Source organism: Oncorhynchus mykiss, chromosome 29 (assembly GCF_057628025.1).
Source record: "Oncorhynchus mykiss isolate SJ-2025 chromosome 29, ASM5762802v1, whole genome shotgun sequence".
Lineage (NCBI taxonomy): Eukaryota > Metazoa > Chordata > Actinopteri > Salmoniformes > Salmonidae > Oncorhynchus > Oncorhynchus mykiss.
Window position 1 is genome coordinate 24,399,915 of NC_143050.1, and position 22,042 is coordinate 24,421,956.

At 45.8% G+C, this 22,042-nt stretch overlaps 2 protein-coding genes across 2 annotated transcripts; both read right to left on the reverse strand.

Annotated features, from left to right (window-relative positions):
* Positions 1-1,130: 1,130 nt before the first annotated feature.
* Positions 1,131-4,880, reverse strand: fastkd5 (FASTK mitochondrial RNA regulator 5). Its single transcript, XM_021590974.3, has 2 exons — positions 4,573-4,880; positions 1,131-4,118 (listed from the first exon to the last, which is right to left on the reverse strand). Exon 2 carries the CDS (start codon positions 4,104-4,106, stop codon positions 1,674-1,676), a length of 2,433 nt encoding a protein of 810 aa, XP_021446649.3. The 5' UTR covers positions 4,107-4,118; positions 4,573-4,880; the 3' UTR covers positions 1,131-1,673.
* A 186-nt stretch (positions 4,881-5,066) lies between these two features.
* On the reverse strand, positions 5,067-21,945 carry LOC110509838 (leucine zipper putative tumor suppressor 1-like). The gene is made up of 7 exons (XM_021590973.3): positions 21,747-21,945; positions 12,908-13,684; positions 11,768-12,382; positions 10,740-10,868; positions 10,288-10,479; positions 9,673-9,903; positions 5,067-9,421 (listed from the first exon to the last, which is right to left on the reverse strand). The coding sequence occupies exons 2-7, from the start codon at positions 13,520-13,522 to the stop codon at positions 8,573-8,575; spliced, it is 2,631 nt and encodes an 876-aa protein (XP_021446648.2). The 5' UTR covers positions 13,523-13,684; positions 21,747-21,945; the 3' UTR covers positions 5,067-8,572.
* Between the last annotated feature and the right edge of the window lie 97 nt (positions 21,946-22,042).

The following is a 22,042-nucleotide window of genomic DNA, read 5'->3' on the forward strand; positions in this document are numbered from 1 at the left end:
ACTTGGAGTCCATCTGTGGCAAATTCAATTGATTGGACATGATTTGGAAAGGCACACACCTGTCTATATAAGGTCCCACAGTTGACAGTGCATGTCAGAGCAAAAGCCAAGCAATGAGGTCGATGGAATTGTCCGTAGAGCTCCGAGACAGGATTGTGTCGAGGCACAGATCTGGGAAAGGGTACCAAAAAATGTCTGCAGCATTGAAGGTCCACAAGAACAAAGTGTCATCCATCATTCTTAAATGGAAGAAGTTTGGAAACACCAAGACTCTTCCTAGAGCTGGCCACCCAGTCCAAACTGAGCAATTGGGGTAGAAGGGCCTTGGTCAGGGAGGTGACCAAGAATCTGATGGTCACTGACAAAGCTCATCTGTGGAGGCAACCATCTCTGCAGCACTCCACATATCAGGCCTTTATGGTAGAGTGGACAGACGGAAGCCACTCTTCAGTAAAATACACAACAGCCCGCTTGGAGTTTGTCAAAAGGCACCTAAAAAGGACTTTGACCCTTAGAAAAAGTAATCTCTTAGTCTGATGAAATCAAGATTGAACTATTTGGCCTGAATGCAAAGTGTCACGTCTGGAGGAAACCTGGCACCATCCCTACGGTGAAGCATGGTGGTGACGGCATCATGCTACGGGGTTGTTTGTCAGCGGCAGTGACTGGGAGACTAGTCAGAATCGAGGCAAAGATGAACGGCGCAAAGTACAGAGAGGTCCTTGATGAACCTGCTCCAGAGTGCGCTAAACTTCAGACTGGGGCGAAGGTTCATCTTCCAACAGGACAGCGACCCGAAGCACACAGCCAAGACAATGCAGGGGTAGCTTAGGGACAAGTCTTTGAATGTCCTTGAGTGGCCCAGCCAGAAACCAGACTTGAACCCAATCAAACAAAGTACTGAGTATAGGGTCTTAATACTTCTGTAAATGTAATGTCTTTTGTTTTTTACTTTTAATAAAAAACTGTTTTTAGAAATGGGCTATTGTTTGTAGATTAATGAGGGGGAAAAAACAATTGAATCCATTTTAGAATAAAGCTGGGGTCTGAATACTTCCCGAAGGTACTGTATGTCGCCTACCACCCCGAGTTATTACACAGAAGATACTAAAATGAGTTCTCTGAAGCGGTTTTTAATGGACCATCAAACATTTAATGGAATACTGCAAACATGTCAACAGTGGGGAAGTGATATGTACTGTACATTCAAAGTATTCATTCATTACGTTCGCTTAATAGATCCTCTTTTACCATTTAGCTTAGGACTAGCAACAAAAAATGTCCCATCCCACACATGAAGAACATGCAGAAGTCATGTTTGGCTGCTGTTCAAAATCTTGCAGTCATAACATTTATTTTTGACACCTCTCACACTGTTTAGGGGTGGCAGGCAGCCTCGTGGTTAGAGTGTTGGGCCAGTAACCGAAAGGTTGCTGGATCGATTCCCCGAGCTGACAAGGTAAAAATCTGACATTATATTCAACAGCCTCTCAACAAGGATTGCCCATAAGCTTACTAAAAAAAAAAAATTAAAAAAAAGTCCTGGTAAGCCTTGGGCCTGGTTTCATTTTGGTTCCTAGCCTCTACCACTTCAGTGTTCAGAGATCTAAAAGCACTGGATAGGTGTTAGCTAAAATGTTCATCTCCACCTAGCCCTTCAACATGTGAACACGTCAGTCAAGGGTGCCGTAAACCTTACAGTGCATATAGGCCAGTTTCTCAGCGTGGGTTCGCCTCAGCAGAGGGAACCACTCACGGTGAGGCAGCTCCACCACTCGGTATCCAGTCAGCTTCAGCTGCCTCCGTTTCATGGCGTGCAGCCCCAGCAGCTGTGGAGAGCGGTAGCAGTAGTGGTTCCTGTTCGTCACCTGGATGGCCAGTCTGATGGGGGCTATGGAGGCTTTGTGGGAATCACTGGGGAGTGGGCCTGGGTTGTTACGTTTGGTCAGAGTCCCCACAAGCCCGTCCGTCAGGTCGACTCCCACACTGAACAGCCCCCCTCCCTCATCCGGCTCTGTCCTTCGGAGGAGGGGCAGCTGAGAAGCTTGGGTTGGAGGAAGGGGGGTCTTTCTGCCATTGGTAAGTTGAGTCAAAAGGTCCTCGGTGAGAGTGACTCCTGTGTTGATCTTCTCCCAGCCCTGAGTAGAAGAGCCAGAAGAAGTTGTCCAATCCTGGGAGGAAATGGGGTATGTCTGCACTGAGGTCACAGGTAGCGGCTGTCCGACAGGGTTCAAATGCACCTCCAGGTCGATGGAGCGGGTGTGAGGCAGGATCATTTGTTTGCTCACAAACTCCTCTCCACCCAGAAGGTCCCGTAACACGGCCTCTGCCTCAAGGACCTCAACCTTCTGACACACATCCTTCTGGGCAAAGCGCCACAGAATCTCCGTTGTCTCCTCCCGCAGCTCTCTACTCAGCCGCGGGCCAGTCCAGTGAGGCAGCTCCAACGCCACCGTCCCATCCAGAGTGAACAAGTCTTTCTTCAGATCCAGCTGTTTGGACCTGGTGGCTAGCCTAACAAACTCGGGGCTCAAAGCTAACGCCACAAGGTCCTCAGGGAGCTGACAGATAAATGCCAGGCCGAGGAGGCCGGTTAGGAGGTGCTCAGGATAGCGCTGGAACTCATCCTCTCTCTGCCGGAGGGCCTCAATGAGGCTGGGGTAGAAGTTAGGGCACTGGCTGGGCAAGACACCTAGGGTCCCAAAGGCCCATATCAGCTTGCCCGAGTCTTTGCTCCGACAGTGTGGCGCTAACGACGGCAGGCGCTCAGCAACAGCCAGGAGGATGCGTTCGTTGCGGTAATGCAGGGACGAGCAGGCCAGTGCCACATGCATCAGACCCTGGACGCCCATGCTGGGGGCACGGCGAGGCACCTCATGCGCCATGACCTCAAGCCAAGCCCGATGGTCCAGGTAGCTAAAACGCAACAGCTTCATCACATTCACCATGGCAAAGTCACTCATCTCATACACAACCGAGTGGGCCCTGTCCACCAGCCGGTTCACCGATCCTTCCGAGAGCGCTGTCTGGGACTTGAACAGGCCCAGGCACACTGCACCTACCTCCTCTGGCTCTAGCTGGTCCAGGTGACGCATCAGTATCTGCTCTAAGGGGTGAACTAGCTCTTTGGGGCAGTGCCTGCCCTCCCCCATCACATACAGAAGCTGGACTATCTCAGGGACACCTACCTGGCCTAAGTGCAGGCTGGCGCAGTCATACAGGCACTGCAGGTACTGAGGCACAGACCTCCCCAGGCAGCGCCACAGATCTGCGGCCAACAGCAGCTGGTGGAGGCCCATCTCCCCGGCCCTGCGGCCCAGCTCAGCCTCATACAGCCCCAGCATGCTGTGAGTGGGGGGCAGGCCCAGCCAAACAAAAGACCTTAGCACCTTCAGTAGCTGGGAGTGGCTGAAGTGACTCAGGTTTTCCACTGAGTAGCGGAGCAGCATGATGAAACGCGTGTCACCCCTCACTAAAGGTGTCTGGTCCGGGTGCAGGTGGCTAAGCTTGGTGAGGAAACCGGTTACGTCCACAGGCTCCATGCTGCCCTTCAGGATGGTTACTTTGTGCAGCAGGAAAAAGGCCTGCTTGGAATGGACTGGGGCAGGCCGCTGGGACAGGTCAAGGGTCATGGCTGAGTACTCTGGGCGGCATGTCTGGAAGGCACGGGGGTCACCTTTGACATCTGGGGTTAGGGGTTCTGTGCGGTAGGGGGGTACCCTTTCTGCCTTAGCCCCAGTGCCTCTGTTGAAGGCCAGGTCCAGCAGAGTGTTCTTGGTGCTGGATAGGCGGCGTGAGGAGCTGATACTGTAGCGGTTACTCTGCTGCCTGAAGGCAGAGGTGACGGTGGACTGACACTGCTCCTCCATCTCCAACCTGCTCAGGGAGGCTCCAGGGTCATGCTGGGGCCGATAGTAAGAGGAGGGGTTGTACTGTAACCTGTAGCCCCCGGGATGTACCCCTTCCCTCCCGTCCTCCTCATCGAGTCCCTCCGTTTCAGGTGCTCCATTAGCGTTGTGCAGATGCCGAGCTCTGAGGAACTGCCTATGGAGGGCTAGGGAGAGATGGCGTAGCCTAGCCATATGGCATAATGATCCCACAGACATCCACCTCAGAAGCTGAAAGGCAGAGAATGTGCAGGAATTATTAGGTTGTTGGTCTAACTATAGATATATTGTTCCTAAAATGTAATGTGCATGCTGCTTCAATTCTAGAGATGACATTTCTACTTCATCCATATTAACAGAACAGCCTATACGAGAGCCATGTGGAATCTTGTTCAGGATATAGCTAGCTAGCTGGGTTTCCTATAGCTAACTAACGTTAGGATATTAATATACATAATTGATAACGCCGGGTAAGCTATAACATTGGTGGCAAAGAAGAACACAGTACAGTAGACTGGCGAGCTCTCCCCTGAAGTTCAGTAGCTAGTTAACTAACCAGGTAGCCACTTTGGAATGAGTTGCTAGCTAACGTTAGCTAAGTATGATAAATTGTATTAGCTAGCTAATTTATTCCACAATACTAGCCAGTTGCAGTTTCCATATATACAAAACAAAGCAAACTCACCGATAATAGCAATATCTTGCACAAGGAAAAATATATATCATTTTTTATGACATTTCAGAAACATCCTTGTCTGTAAGGTCGCTGATGAGCTCTGACCTACGGCGCTGTGCGGGTACAAAAATAGTAGCGTCAGCGAAAGCGAACTCTTTGTCGAAGTAGCTGTGCACTAGACCGCTCTCCTAGTATATATTAAATGAATGCTGCAGATGTGGAAGGCAGGGTTTTCCTACTTACGCAGTTGCTCAAATGAATGTGAAATCATGCAATCAATCAATAATCAATATATTACACGATACTATCCTAATACTGAAATTGGGCGTAATTGGCCAACTGTATTCAATTATCCTAACTTCACAACGATTGGCCAACTGTATTTCTAATAAGAGATTAGAACTACTTCAACATGTTTAAAATTGAAAGTCAGATATTGAGTATTGAGCTTTATTCATAGTGAGCATGTGTGACCACCCTGTGGGCAAAAAAATGAGTTATTCAAGATTTAATCACATCTTTAATCATTAAATTAATATTTGCTAAGATATGTTTTCTTCAAGCCATTTTTCAGTAACACAAAATAAATACAAAAAGAAACTTGATACCATTTTGTCTTTTAAGACATTACAAGAGTTGAAACACACAAAAAATCGAACATATTCGTTTTTGAACAATCGCTTCAGTTGTACTGTACCATGTAGTAGATCAAAATTAAAAAGATTTCATATATATGTATATATTTATATATTTATATTGATATAGTTTAAAAAATAAAAGCGGAAATGTCTGTCTCATTAATTCATAATAATCCTCTTCAATTATTCACACGTAATAAGCTTGATATATTTGAATAAATATGTACACATAATAAATAACAATAATATTTACATCCAAGTACACTGCCTTTCTGTTTCTACTAAGAACACAGCAGGACACAACAAAAGTACATAGCAGCAAATGTTGCCCCAAAACTGAGGGTGTGGGCCCTCCATCCCTTGCTCTACCTCTTTCTTTTCCTCTCTAACATTCATTATTTTTTAAGTCCTCACTTCTTTCACCCCTGTCTTCAAAGTTATTCTCTAAATTGCCCAGACCCATGAAAAAATATGTCAACATATACTGTACACACTAAATTTTAGAATAGTTTAATATATTGTAAAATGTCCCATATAGCCAAATATATTCTAGAGATCTATAAAGGTAGTATATATTGACATATACATTGTTTTTTCAAATAAGGGTGGGTCCTGTTCAAACAAGTACACCACACAAGTACACTCCATTATCTCAAAGAATCATTCCAAAAATTCATTACTCTTCCTATAAAGTCTGAATCTTACAATTAGCATCTAACACCATCAAGTCTGCTGGCTCAGCTACCACCTGCTGCTAGTGATCTTAAATATACACTTTGCGCAGAAAAGCAGCTTCATTGACCAACCTTTATGTTTAAGTAATCATTAATTAATCACTAACACACCCCTTTTTGTCACTTTAAGAAATATCAATGGAGACCAAAAGCATCTAGAACGTCAACAAATTACAAGCTGCTTTTAGCTGTCGCCTACGTAGTTTCGAAACGAAGTAAAATGCTAAGAGGTTTGCAGCTGATTCGTCATCCTGGGACTGATTGAGCCATTTTGTGTCAGTTGTTGTCGCCACAAGGTGGCTGTCCTCAGTCACTGCAGCTACTGATAGCACAGAGGAATCTACATGTGCGGCATCACTGGAGATGGAGGAAACAAAGCCTTCTACGCCCAACAAATACAATGTGCCATCAATCATTCACAGCTGCAGACCCATCAAAGCTTTGGAGATCCCTGATTGGTTAATACAACTGATCCTGTCATGCAATCCCAGCCCTTAGCGTTCCGAAGCCTCATTTTCCCATCTCAACCAAGCACATTATTAAATGCCCCCCCCCCCCTTAATAACACAATGCAACACACTCCTGAAAAACACATCTCACACCCCTTAAAACAGCTTCTGTATCTTAACCTTTTGGTTTGTTTCCTTCGTGATTTGGTGTGGTGGTGTGTTCTTATAGCACCAATAAAGTCACAGAGGGAGGCTGTATGGATGGATCTCCCCCTGTTTACCTGAATCATATCTTGTTCCTAATGTTAACCATGTGAATTAAACAGAAGAACTGGCCCTGGCCAACTTGTTACGGGCATACAGTAACCACACATGCCCAACAGTCATGCCGCAAATCTGACACCAGTAGTATTCAATGTTGTTCTTCAAGACCCTTTATGTACAGGAGGTTGATAAAGCTGTGTTGTACGCCATACAACACTCTTCCGTGGCCTCCAACTGCTCTTAAATGCTAGTAAAACGAAATGCATGCTCTTAAACTGATCGCTGCCCGCCCGCCCGACTAGCATCACTACTACAAATGGTGTAGTAGGTGTCTGGCTAGACTGTAAACTCTCCTTCCAGACTCACATTAAGCATCTCCAATCCAAAGTTAAATCTGGAATCGGCGTCCTATTTCGCAACAAAGCCTCCTTCACTCATGCTGCCAAACATACCCTCGTAAAACTGACTATCCTACCGATTCTTGACTTCGGCGATGTCATTTACAAAATAGCCTCCAACACTCAACTCAGCAAATTTCGATGCAGTCTATCACAGTGCCATCCGTTTTGTCACCAAAGCCCCGTATACTACCACCACTGCGACCTGTATGCTCTCGTTGGCTGGTCCTCGCTACATAATCGTTGCCAAACCCACTGGCTCCAGGTCATCTATAAGTCTTTGCTAGGTAACGCTCCGCCTTATCTCAGCTCACTGGTCACCATAGCAACACCCACCCGTATCATGCGCTCCAGCAGATATATTTCACTGGTCATCCCCAAAGCCAACACCCCCTTTGGCCGCCTTTCCTTCCAGTTCTCTGCTGCCAATGTCTGGAACAAATTGCAAAAATCACTGAAGTTGGAGACTCATATCTCCCCCACTAACTTTAAGCGTCAGCTGTCAGAGCAGCTTACCGATCGCTGCAGCTGTATACAGCCCATCTGTAAATTGCCCATCCAACCAACTATCTACCTCATCCCCATATTTGTTTTTCTGCATACCAGTATCTCTACATGCACATCCTCATCTACACATATCACTCCAGTGTAAATTGCTAGATTGTAATTACTTCGCCACTATTGGCCTATTTATTGCCTTACCTCCTTACTTCATTTTGCACATACTGTATACAGATTTTTCTATTGTGTTATTGACTGTACGTTTGTTAATTCCATGTGTAACTCGGTGTTGTTTTTGTCGCACTGCTTTGCTTTATCTTGGCCAGGTCGCAGTTGTAAATGAGAACTTGTTCTCAACTGGCCTACCTGGTTAAATAAAGGTGAAATTAATAATTTAAAAAATCTAAATCAAACTTCATACATTCTCGGTCTTTACACTGTCAGTTATTGTGACAATTTACAAATAGGCCCAGACAGAATCTGCAGGGTAGTTTCCTTATCCCTACTTTTACAGTATTTGACAACTGCAGTAGTACATGTTTAGTAGTAGTATTTGGCTTGATTTAAATTGAGATTTTTTTTACTTCACATAATTTCTAGAGGCTGCCTTGAGGAGAATCTTCGCTTTATAATATATTCATTTCATTTCATACTAATGACAATGCACCAATAGCTTTTCCAATAGTGTGCTACTCTTGACCCCAAAATTCACCCCAACCTAAATGTTCAGTGGATTGCCGATCAATAGAACTAAAACCTGCATACAGGGTGGCTTGAAGAGTGTCTTTGAAAACCAGAGTAAACTGTTATTTTCCTTCCCCAATGGTCCTCCATGCCTCTCTCTGCCATCCGTAGTGCAGTGCGTCCTAGGACCGCCCCGGGGTAGCAGTGAGTACAACTATTTAGGACTACAAAATGAATGCTATTGATATGTGATACTGTTTAATTATTATAAAAGTATGTATAAGCTGAATTGAACTGCTCTGTAGTGTTCTGGAGGACTATGGATCTAGAGCACATAGAATCTAGATCTCTGTGGATTCTATCCTCTCCAGACGGGTGAGTACCGGCCAGGGAGGGGCCAGCTGGTGGAGGGCGGGAGGGAGCTTCTTGTCCTCAGCAAGGGGAGGTGGGGAGAGAGAGAGGGAGGGTAGGGGAGTGACGGGGGCAGGCAGGGGGATGGGGGACAGTGGGGGTGGTGAGGTGGGCGAGGGGGTGGTGTTGGTGGAGGTGAGCTTGGAGCCCAGCTGGCCCACGCGGAGCTCCAGGGCCTGGTTCTTCTGCAGGGTCTCCACATAGCTGAGCTGCAGCTGGGCCTGGTACTTGAGCACATGCTCCTTCTCGTCCATCCACACATGGCGCTCCTTCTTGAAGGTGAGTGCCTGTCGCTCACGCTGCTGTCGTTCCAGACGCAGCTCGCCTTGGAGGTGCTCCAGCTGCCGGCGCAGGTCCCCTGCCTCCTCCCACTGCTGGTGGGCCTCCTGGCGCTGCTGGTGGATTTCCTGCCGCAGTTGGGCCTCTTGACGCTGATGAGCTTCCTGACGCAAGTGAGCCTCCTGACGCTGGTGGGCTTCCTGACGCATGTGAGCCTCCTGGCGATGGTGGGCATCCTGGCACTGAACCTCATCGCTCTGCAAACTCAGTATGGCATCTGGGGGGGGTACGGGGGGTGGAGGCAGGGCCGGGTAGGAGAAGGCGGAGCCTTCAGGTGGGCTGTGTGGCGAGGGAAGCCCCACTCTGGTCCTGGATGCTTCCCTGCTCCCTCCACCACTAGCCTCGACAGCCCTATCCCTCACACTGAGCTCACCCAGGGCCCGCTTCAGCCCTACCACCTCAGCCTCAAACATATCCAGCTTGTCCCTCAGCTGAGAGACCTGGAGAGACACAGGGAGGAGAGGCCGGAGAGTCAATCAGGAGTTAAAGAGAGAGTAAGTGGTAGTTAATTCACTTAATGCGTGTCGTGTGAGAGAGAGAGTATTGTTTGTGTCTTTCAATGCCTGTATCTGTACTGTATGCATGCGAGTGACTCAAGAGCTCAAAACGTGTGGTGCACAGACCAGAACAACCCTTCAAGTGGTAGTTAGTGTTTCAGGTCCGTCTCTGACTCTCCAGACCTCAACCCTACCTCGGTCAGCGTCTTCTGCAGCTCCCCCTCGCAGCGCTCCAGCTCCAGGCTCTTGGTGCTGTAGGAGTCCTTGAGGCCCAACATGGCCTCTTCCCAGTCCCTCAACTGGGCGTTGGCCTCCTTCAGCTGGCCCCGCAGGGCCACCATCTCCCCCGCCCGCTGGGTCACCTCCGCCTGGCTCTCCCTCAGCTGCTGCTTCAGCAGGGAGATCTCCCCTGCCTTCTGACACACCTGACAGGGAGGGGGATGAAAGATATGGACATGGTTGAAATAGAGATGAACAAGCACCTATGTAAAGGGCATGAGTCTGTGTAATGGATGTGCACTTACAGTATAGGACAGCTACTGCTACATTGTGTGCTAATGATCAAAAAGCATTTGCACAGAACAAATAGGACACATCTGACCATTGGTTTAGACAGTATTGCCCTTTGTCATTTTTAGCATGGACATCAACTATTTATTCTCAGCACTCCTTTTCACATTCTCCCTCTCACTTGTCATGCCCCCTAAGTTTACCTTTCTCCCAGTTAACTTGTAAACCTCACCCATCTCTCTAGTATCCCACACCCAGCCATGCACACTACCCTCTTAACCCCGGGTCCCCTCTCTCACCTCCCATTTGGTCTCCTCCAGGCGTGGCAGGATGTCAGCCTGCTCCTTCCTGTAGTCCAGGCACTTCCTCTCCAGCTCTTCTCTCTGGGCCAGCAGCGCAGCCATCTCCTCATGCAGGCGTCGCTTGTCCTGCGACAGACGGGTGATCTGGGCCTGCAAGGCACTCTGGGAGCGCTGGGCGCGACGCGTCACCTGGGTAGAAATACATTTGGTAGAATGGAGATTCCCGATTCAAATCAACATTCAACAATGGGTATACTGGAGGCGGCCATATTGAATGTACTATTTGAAATAAGGTAAGTGGGAAAAATTTTGCACAGAATTTGACAAAAACTACTCCTCAACGCTCATTCTTTGCCTTTCTCAGTGTTTGCCATGCAGCCATGGCAAATGCTATTGTGCTATTGGGTATAGCCTACGACCCCACAATCTGTGAACTAAGGAGCCATTACCTGCTGCAGGCGTGAGGCATAATTCTGCCGCAGCTCGTCCATCTGGCGCTCCCACACGCGCTGCTTCTCCTCAAACACCTGGACGATGGCCGCCTCACTCTGGTCCAGATTACGGCGCATGTGGAGCACCTGGGAGAGGAGGAAAGGAAGTAACTCATCTGTAATTCACATGTAGCTGCAGGAGGTGATGGGGAATTCACAAAATGGCTGCCATCCATCATCAAGGTTACTGCCCCACCAGTCTTTCATATTTCTTTATACTTCTCATTTGCAATGTCAACGGATACTGAATATTAATTGATTGCTTTTTAGGTGTGCCACTATGTCTCATTGAATTGCATTGTATTGTATGTGGGTAACACTCCTCATTCACCATCTACCACCAAGGTGTACCACCCCACTTTCAAATATTGCTACCTCCAAGCCCTCAGTACTTGAATAACTTGCACTACTATTTCAAACCAAAGACCTAATGTGTCTTACCTGGTTGACCGTCAGCTAATAAAAATACAGTTGTCCGCTCGGCGAGTTTAGGGCACACCCACCTGACCAGTTTATCAACTCACCCAACCAGTTTCCCAGCGGTTTTAGTTTCAAGTTTTATTTGTCACATGCACAAGTACTGTGAAATGCTTAACTTTCAAGCCCTTCCCAACAGTGCAGTATTCAATATCAAAATAGTATAAAAAAACTTTAAAAAGACAACAAAAAAAACAGGAACGTGTAAGCTATGTATGGGTTATTCTTAAGCTATAGACAGTATTAGGTAAACAGTAAGATCACTAGTACAGTTACCTATGCCCTCTATGGGTTATGCAAACTCCTCAAATTTCAAATAACAATTTCTTGTGATTATATAAAATAACTGCATTCACTGTCCTATAGTTGTGATAATGTGCACTACTGGCACTATTTGTTTGTTGCTTTCTTCTACAATATAATATATTAAATCTCCTCCTGCACCCCCCAGTAGTATCCATTCTTTCTCCTCTCTCCCTCTCTCGTCATCTACATCTGTCTCAACTCACCTCTTGCTCTCTCTCCCATAGCCGATCCTCCAGGTCCTGGATGACGTCATCGGAGGAGGGCGAGGGGCGGAGGGGCGGGGGGGCGTCACTCAGGTGGCTGAGCCTCTGATAGGATGAGGAGCTCTTCCCAGAGGAGGAGCGACCACTATCCGAGGTGCTCAGTCCGTTCTGGTATCCACTATTACCGCTAACGCCACCAGGCTTGTCCATCTTCTCCAGGGCCCCTGTGGTCCCCAGGCGGTTGATGTGGCTGGTGGAGGCACTCAGGGGCCCTAGGACAGGCGGGGGCCCGTAGCCCGAGCTGGAGCCAGCGTAGGTGGGCAGGCTGGTTAGAGAGTTCCTCCCTGAGTCGGAGAGGCTCCCCTGACCTCCGCCCCTGCTGCCACCACCTCCCCCGCCTCTGGTACCTCCACCCTGGCTGCCAGAGCTGTCTGTCTCTCTGAGGGGTCCTGGTAGACTGGGACCCCCACCACCTCCAGCCCCACCTCCGGCCCCTCCTCCGGGGCTGCGGCCCCCTCTTCCGGTCTGGGGGGGGCACACGAGATTCTGCATGGAATGGAAGCTCTTGGGCACTACAGGCTTGAAGGCAGAGGGGCGGACCAATCCATCGTTGCTCTGGATGGGGGAGGATGGAAAATGGCATTGGTTGTGAAATGTAACGCAAGGATTGTATAATATACATTATTTGACAATTAGGTTGACAGAGATTATGAATATGCTGCTATACATGTAATTAATTAAGCAGCAAGCATACTGACGCTACATGTGAATTTCAAATGGGGATTAAGAGCATTTACTGTGGTTTGTTAATGTACCGGTACACAAATTATATGCAGATATACAAAAAACAAATGTCCAGTATGAGAGACCTTTTCAGAAATCTATCATAAAGAACAGTAACAGCTAAGTAAAGGCTAATGCTATTAGAATGCATGGAGGAGTTGAGGGGAGAGGAGAAATAACTCAGGCAGCTAGGTAACAAAGTACAGTATATCAATTTATGACAGCTTTTTATATACATTCCTGTACAAATACATACACACATGCACAATACACACTTTCAACATGCACCCTCATACTCAACTTACAGCCTGTATTTGGACACACACACACAGAGAAAGAGAGAGGAGAGAGACTCACCTGAACCTTCTCCAGCTTCCCAGAGATGGGGAGGATGTTGGGGGGGTTGTTATGGTTATCCAGTTTGGCTGCGCTGGCGCCCGCCTCCTTGTACTGAGCTAGTTGTTGGCTACTGTTTCGATCATTGTTCAGCGAGACCTCGTTGTTCCCGCAAACGTCCAAACTCACTGCCCCTCTCGGCACTTCTCGCCCCCCATCCCTCTGGTCCCGCCCATCACACCGCCCGCCTCCATTCAAAAACACTGCATTGGACACCTGCCTCTCACTGTTACCCACCGCTGCTCGGTTCCCATTGGAAACGCCCCTATTGCCATTGGAGACTTGTCTGTTTCCATTGTTATGGGCGGGGGGCCTCTCTCTCTCTGCTCTCTCGCAGAGCGGCAGAGGACGCTCGCTGCCGTAGTAAGAAGAAGAGTGCTCCACTGTGGCAAAGCTTCGTTCGTCAGCCGTAGTCCCCTTAGCATGGGTCAGGGGAGGAGGTTGCTGAGAGGACCTCTCGATGCTGTAACTCCTATCTTCCAAGCCCCTGCCCCTGTGGGTGGAAGTGGAGGGGGGTGGTGGGGGGGCACGAGGCAGGCTGTTCTGCTGGGTGGTGCGGGTGCCCACGCTCCGCATGGCGATCTCCTGCTGCTACTGCTGCTGGCCAGAGGTGGTGGTTGAGGAGAATACCCCGCTGGCCACAATTCCCATGCCCTGGGGGCGCCCCCCCTCACTCATCCCCCCACACTCCACACGTGCCATGATGGAGGGCAGGGAGGCAGCACCAGCCGACATGCACTGCAGAACACACAGAGACATCGAGAGGAGAGGGAGAAGGTAAAGAGACACAAACTGTAAGTACACACAAGCCCATGCCCACACACAAACACACACTATTCGTAACAGAAGGAGGATGATGAAGTCCTCCAACTGCGATATCTGAGACCATCAGTGCTTGACTTGGGCAGGAGTGGAGTATCGGCACCTCAAATGTTCTACTGCTCCTGTTCCTCTTATAGAATATTAGCTCAAAAGTATTGTGGAGCTCTTGCACCTAAAATGTAAACAGTAAATGTAAACAGTACGGCACCAAATGAGTACCGGCACCTACAGTGCCCTCAAAGTATTCATACTCCTTGACTTATTCCACATTCTGTTGTGTTACAGCCTGAATTCAAAATTGATTACATTTTTTACAAATCTCACCCATCTACACACAACACCCCACAATGACAAAGTGAAAAAAATGTGCTTAGATTTTTTTTTTTTTTTACATTTATTGAAAATGACATACATAAATATCTAATTTCAGAAGTAGTCACACCCCTTTCTTGGACATTACATGTTAGAATCACCTTTGGCAGAAATGTGCTTTTCCTGTAAGTCTTTAAGAGCTTTGCACACCTTGATTGTACAGTATTTGCCCATTATTATTTTCAGAATTCTTCAAGCTCTGTCAAATTGGTTGTTGATCATTGCTTGACAATCATTTTCAAGTCTTGCAATAGATATTCAAGCAGATTTAAGTCAAAACTGTAACTAGGCCACTCAGGAACATTCACTGTCTTCTTGATAAGCAACTCCAGTGTGTATTTGGCCTTCTGTTTTAGGTTATTTAGCTACTGAAAGGTGAATACATCTCCCAGTGTCTGGTGGAAAGCAGACTGAACCAGGATTTTCTTTAGGAAAATCCCAGTCCTTAACAATTACAAGCATACCCATAACATGATACAGCCACCACTATGCTTGAAAATATGGAGAGTGGTACTCAGCAATTGGATTTGCTCAAAACATAACACTTTGTATTCAGGACATTGCAGTACTACTTTAGTGCCCTGTTGCAAACATGATGCATGTGTTTGGAATTCTTCCTTCTTTTCACACTTTCAATTAGATTAGTATTTTGGAGTTCTCCTATCACAGCTATTAAACTCTAGAACGGGTTTAACGTCCCCATTGGCCTCATGGTGAAATCCCTGAGCAGTTCCCTTCCTTTCTGTCAAACGAGTTCGAAAAGACGCATGTATCTTTGTAGTGACTGGGTGTATTGATAAACCATCCAAAGTGTAATTAATAACTTCACCATGCTCAAAGGGATATTCAGTGTCTGTTTTAAATGTTTACTCATCTACCAATAGATGCCCTTCTTTGCAAAGCATTGAAAAACCTTCCTGGTCTTAGTGATTAAATGTGTTGGAAATCCACTGCTTGACTGAGGAACTTACAGATAATTAATTGTATGTGTGGGGTACAAAGATGAGGTAGACATTCGAAAATCATGTTAAACCCTATTATTGCACACAGATTGAGTTCATGCAACTGATGGTGACTTATAATGCACATTTTTACTCCTGAATTTATTTAGGCTTGCCATACAAAGGGGTTGAATACCTATTGACAAGACATTTCAGCTTTTGATTTTTTTTTAATTTGCAAGTAAAAAAAAAAAAAAAATGAGGCACACAATGGTTTCAAACGGCACTCTATCTTCTCTCTTCCAAAGAGAAAGTGACATTTTTTAGTTTGGTGTGGCGACAGAGTGGTGTTTGAATCAGGGCTAAGGTTACTATTGAGACGACAAACTGACACCAAAGAAATAGTGGTTAATTATATACTACACACAAATACAAGGAAGAGAGTAAAGGGGTTGACATACTGTACATAAGACACACACTTCACTAAATAAAATGTTAAAACCTTTTACTCTACACATTTTCTCTGACACCCAAAAGTATGTTACATTTTGAATGCTTAGGACAGGGAAATGATCCAATTCACTTATCAAGATAACATCCCTGGTCATCCTTACTGACTCTAATATGCAACCTTCCGGTTACTAGTCCAACGCTCTAACCACTAGGCTACCCTGCCGCCCCGGTGTATACTTTTAATGTTGATATTTAAGTATTTTAGCAATTACATTTACTTTTGATACTTACAGTACATTCAGAAAGTATTCAGACCCATTGACTTTTTCCACATTTCGTTACATTACATCCTGTTTCCATTGATCATCCTTCTACAGCTTGATTGGAGTCCAACTGTGCTAAATTCAATTGATTGGCCATGATTTGGAAAGGCCCACACCTGTCTATATAAGGTCCCACAGTTGACAGTGCATGTCAGAGCAAAAACCAAGCAATGAGGTTTAAGGAATTTTCCGTAGAGGTCCGAGACAGGATTGTGTCGAGGCATAGATCTGGGGAAGGGTACCAAAACATTTATGCAGCATTGAAGGTCCCCAAGAACACAGTGACCTTCATCATTCTTAAATGGAAGAAGTTTGGGAGCACCAAGACTCTTCCTAGAACTGGACGCCCGGCCAAACTGAGCAATCGGGGGAGAAGGGCCTTGGTCAGGGAGGTACTCAAGAACCCGATGGTCACTCTGACAGAGTTCCTCTGTGGAGATGGGAGAACCTTCCAGAAGGACAACCATCTCTGCAGCACTCCACCAAATCAGGCCTTTATGCTAGAGTGGACAGACGGAAGCCACTCCTCAGTAAAAGGCACGTGACCGCCACTTGGAGTTTGCCAAAAGGCTCCTAAAGACTGTCAGACCATGAGAAACAAGATTCTCTAGTCTGATGAAACCAAGATTGAACTCTTTGGCCTAAATGCCAAGCATCACATCTGGAGGAAACCTGACACCATCCCCATGGTGAAGCATGGTGGTGGCAGGATCATGCTGTGGGGATGATTTTTATCAGCAGGGACTGGGAGACTAGTCAGGATCGATGGAAAGATGAACGGACTAAAGTACATAGAGATCCTTGATAAAAACCTGCTCCAGAGTGCTCAGGACCTCAGACTGGGGTGGGGGTTCACCTTCCAACAGGACAACAACCCGAAGCACACAGCCAAGACAATGTAGGAGTGGCTTCGGGACAAGTCTCTGAATGTCCTTGTGTGGCCCATCCAGAGCCCGGACTTGAACTCAATCTAACATCTCTGGAAAGACCTGAAAATAGCTGTGCAGCGACGCTCCCTATCCAACCTGACAAAGCTTGTGAGGATCTGCAGAGAAGAATGGGAGAAACTCCCTAAATACAGGTGTGCGAAGCTTGTAGCGTCATACCAAAGAAAACGAGGCTGTAATCGCTTCCAAAGGTGCTTTAACAAAGTGGTCTGAATACTTATGTAAATGTGGTGATGTTTTTTTTATACATTTGCAAAAATGTCTAAAAACCTGTTTTTGCTTTGTCATCATGGAGTATTGTGTGTAGATTAATGAGAAGAAAGAAAAAACATTTTAGAATAAGGCTGTATCGTAACCAAATCTGGAAAAAGTCAAGGGGTCTAAATAGTTTCCGAATGCACTGTACCTGTATATGAAGTACATTTAATATTATCCCAAAAATTATGTAAAGGCTAATAATAAAGGACAATTTGCAGTATCAATTTCAGCAGAAATTCCTCCTTATACAGTTGCACCTTATTCCAAATCATAGGAAAATTCATATTCAAATGTGTTTTTTCAGTTGAGAAAATTGTTTATGCAATAAAAATGAAAGCACATCTCGTATAACTGTAAAAACAGTTGACATTAAAGTGGAACTGACATAATTTTAGCAACATGAAATCTTTTAAAAAATCTGTTCATACACATCTCTAGGAAGAATATGACACATTTTCTTGCATTTGCTGACAAGCGAGCACTTAGATATGGTAATTTTCACTCTTTCATAAGTTCATAGAATGTTTGGGAAATCAGTGTAGTTGCGTTTGGACAATTAATAGACACTGCAGCAAATAAAACCTAATAAAAACAACTGTCTTGTCCAGGACCAGCGTCTACGCAGAACGGTGCGCCATAGCCAATCAGAGTTACAGTAGGCCTATATGCAAAAAAAGCCATTTGCCGCACAGGCTTGCCATCATTCACTTTGAACTGGAGTGTGTGTTAATAGGCAGCAGCATCAGCGTGACATTAGATAATTAGAACGCATTCACCAAAAGCCACAAAACACACCTGAATGGATTTCTGTAAATATGTAAAAACCATGGGAGCGCTCTTACATTTGGGAATTTTACAGTCCTATTGATCAAACAACCATGAAAAGGCAGGCTCTCTCTCCCTCAGTTGCCTATGCACATCATCAACAATAGCAAGATCAACAACTAATGGTAGTCAGAGCGAGATTAGCTCAAATCTAACATCGGAACATTAGATAAACCCTCTTCAAACTCGTTAAACTAGTAGGCTACAAAATTGCACTGAGAAACAGAAAAGTAACCTGCTCGTCCTTCTGCAGTTTGCCTGCCAGTGCATGCTTGTCCCAACCTACGTTTTAAACAACTGAATCGGAACCTGCCTGCCTTCCCGCCCATTTGATCGATGCCAAATGCATTTGATTGACGACTAAGAGATATGCTAACTGGATAACAGTTGCTCAATTTCAGCATAGGCAGCAGCGATATAATAACCATATGACACCTGGATCTCTAGCTGTAGCCACTGAAAACGATATGAGGGGGAAAGTCAGTCACTCACCCACTCCTCCAATGACATGCCATCCTCCTAGCAGCTAGCTAGCTAAAGTTAGGCTCTATGTTTATAGCTCAATAAATAAATAGATACGCTAGGGGTGTCAAACTCAATCAGTGCACGGGCCCGTATAGGAAAAAAAACACATTTTCAGGCCAGACATAGCCTATTTGTTTTTACAAAGAAACATGCAACAGCGACCCAAACTGGCTATTGTTTTATTTGGAAAAACATTTTGGTCCAATGTTCACGAATGTACATAGGAAGCTGTATAGTATTTTAACATTAAAACAAAATAGATAAATATTTGTCCAGCCTTTGCTGCTAAGCTTGCAGATGGGCATAATAGGCTGCCACTGTAACAGAATAACTTTAAACCGTCCCCTCGCCCATACCCGGGCGCGAACCAAGGACCCTCTGCACACATCAACAACAGTCACGCACGAAGCATCGTTACTCATCGCTCCACAAAAGCCGCGGCCCTTGCAGAGCAAGGGGAACTACTACTTCAAGGTCTCAGAGCAAGTGACGTCACCGATTGAAACGCTATTTAGCGCGTACCACCGCTAACTAAGCTAGCCGTTTCACTTCCGTTACACCACCCTAACCAAAAAGTATTCGTGGAATTTTGAGTCACATGAAACTTTTTTTTAAAACCTCTTATAAAGTTGGTTTTGAAGCATAAACTGGGAATTTTATATTTATGACTGATATTACGATTGTCTGTTTGTTTAATATCTGCAAAGTAGTTAATGCTGTCAGTTTAACTTTAAAGGGTTAACAAGTAGCCTAGCTCATCAATATGATTTATTTGAGTTAATACACAATAACTACTTGATTAGTGTTTCAATCAAAATATTAACTACATTCCACATCTACATTAACAGACATTTTCAAGATTTGCAATTGAGGTACAATCATAGAAGGAAAGCTTACTGTGCTCACTGCTCACACAATCTTCGTTTCACACCCTTTCTCTCACTATTTGTTGATGGTTAGCAGAGCAGGTTTTTTGCACACCTGGTACATTTGCATGTTAACATATGCCTTCTGTCTTATATACACACGAAAACCGATAAAACATACACAAATGCCAACAAATATTCTGTCCCTGAACCACACCCACAGGGAACAAACACCATCTGATTACTCAACTATCACTGATTGAACATTGACCTAAAGGTAATATCTGGATTTATAGTGCATTGTACCAAGTGTTGCCTACTACCCCTTTCTGAGCAAAGATGCAGCCAAACCATTGTGCGAATTCTCTCTCTCCATTGTCTCTTCATGCCTGAAGACACACACATGCAAACAAATGCAAACAAATGAAAATACACACAGACACAAGTTCTTCCCCCTGCGCCAATGATAATGACAAAAAAAATGTATTTTTCAACTGTCTGACTAATAGAAGGAAAAACATGGGAGTCAATCATCAATACTTCATTGAGAATAAGGTCATGCAAAGTATGTGTGCATATAAAGAGAGTACATCATGTCTGTGTATGCATCACTGAGGGCAATAAGGAATACACACTATATTATCATTATTTCACTGTCCCCTGAACCACAGACAGAGAACACTATCTGATTACTCAACTATCACTGATTGAACATTGACCTAAAGGTAATATCTGGATTTATAGTGCATATTGTACCAAGTGTAGACTATACTAGTCCTATCAGGGCAAAGATGCAGCCAAACCGTTGAGTGAAGTCTCTCTCTCCATTGTCTCTTCATGCCTGAATCCAAGACCGTGCACATTAATCTACTATGCTACTTTGCTATAGTAAGGTAAGAATTAACATTCCATCTCAGGTAGGACATGAGAACAGAACCAAATGTGAAAGTGCGAGTACTGAATCCTTGGGATAAGGTGCTGTTCAAAACTAGATAGGGTGCGTTACTGCCCCATGGCCAGTAGAGGGACCTGTTCCAGTGTTGGCTGAGCTGTGGCACGTGCCTACACTCCTCACTGTCACAGTTACACACTCCTAGGCATTACATCATCGGCTCCATGCTTCATACAGAGAGAGCACGGCACACACAAGCACTCTTTCTTGTGTGCCCTCATTCACACACTTACACATTCCTCAAATCTCTCAAAAAGGTAATTCTTCTCAATCTCTTGTCCTGTGCTGAAAGGCACTATGAGGTATTTAATAGGTGTACACACACACACACCTGCAATACATGTTCTCCCCATATTGTCACTGCATTGTCCATACATAGACCCCTATATACACACAACTCAAATGCAAACAAACTGTCCCCCCAAAAAAGTGACCACTTCCCACTACACACACACAGACACACACACTTCACTTAATTAAAGGCCTCATATAAGCTAGGTCTAGAAGACCTCCAGAGCAGTAACACTGGGCACAGAGGTAAACACTACACAGTAGAATATATTCAATAGGCCTATTTTATCAGAGCTCCCTTGCCATTATCATCAAATTACTGTCCATATACCTACAACTGACATGTTAGCCCTCACTTTTAGTTCACACACATATACATACACACGCACACACATATATATATATAATATGCTTCATGACATGTCAATAACACAGTATTTGCTACATCTGTTTATAGTGATGTAGGCCTAATAAATCAGCCTATTTCCTATGCAAGCTCTATTCCTGTTAAGTGCCAAGGTAGGTCTAAATTCTACTGTAGGACATTTGCTCTTGGTCTGTCAATTTATGCTCTTAATATATAAAAATGATCTTCATTATTTTTGTAGCAGCTAAAACAACCTCCGTCAACCCTTTCACCGCACAGATGTGCACAGGCAGGGTGACTGTCAGCTGACGCGGCGATGCTAGAGCACAATGGAGAAACATCACTCGTTTCTCCATACCAGCGAAAAAGCCCTAACTCAACAACGAAAGACGAGATAATTAACACGATCTACCCATGTCCCCCTGCATTTCTTTCCGTTCACGAATTAGGCCTGCATAATGTGCGTGTGGGTCAGGGAAATAGCTCTCCCCCCGTGGGGGAAGCGGAGGGTCGTGCTCGAGTGAGCGTCGTAAACTACAACCCGCGCTCACAACCGCTCGCTTTTGCCACATTCCCATCTCGCCGTCTTTACTTTCACTCCAATAAGCAATATGAACAAGAACGGTATCCCTCTCCCTCATCGCTCTGCCACAACAATATTTGAATCACCCAAATCCTTCTCCCCGTCAGCGTGCACCATGTAAAGCGGCAGGATAATGGATTGGCAATGCAGTGAATGGCGATAAAAATAGAAAAACGCAGGTGTCGATGTGCGCCGCGCTGCGTCGCCTACTAGGTGCGCGTATTTCTCTGTGGAAATGATGGAGCGCTCCGCTCAAACAGCAGCTCCACACTTACTATTAGCGGCAGGCACAGCACTGCTCCTCGGCGAGCTGTCGGAATCGAGGTTCGCAGATAGCGACGGTGGAGCGGGAGTATAGCCTAGGCCTACTCGTGTGGCTCTGGTCGGGGAAAGCTGCAGCCGCTAGTACCGGTAGCAAAGATCGGGTGATTGAGGCATCGAGAGGATGCGTGCATCAGCTGTGTCACACACCCACCTCCGCCCCGCCCCTTCTGATGACCACGACACCGCCCCCTTCCCAGAACGGCACCGCGCCTGCGCCACACTTCCAGCAACAAAGGTGTGAATTCTT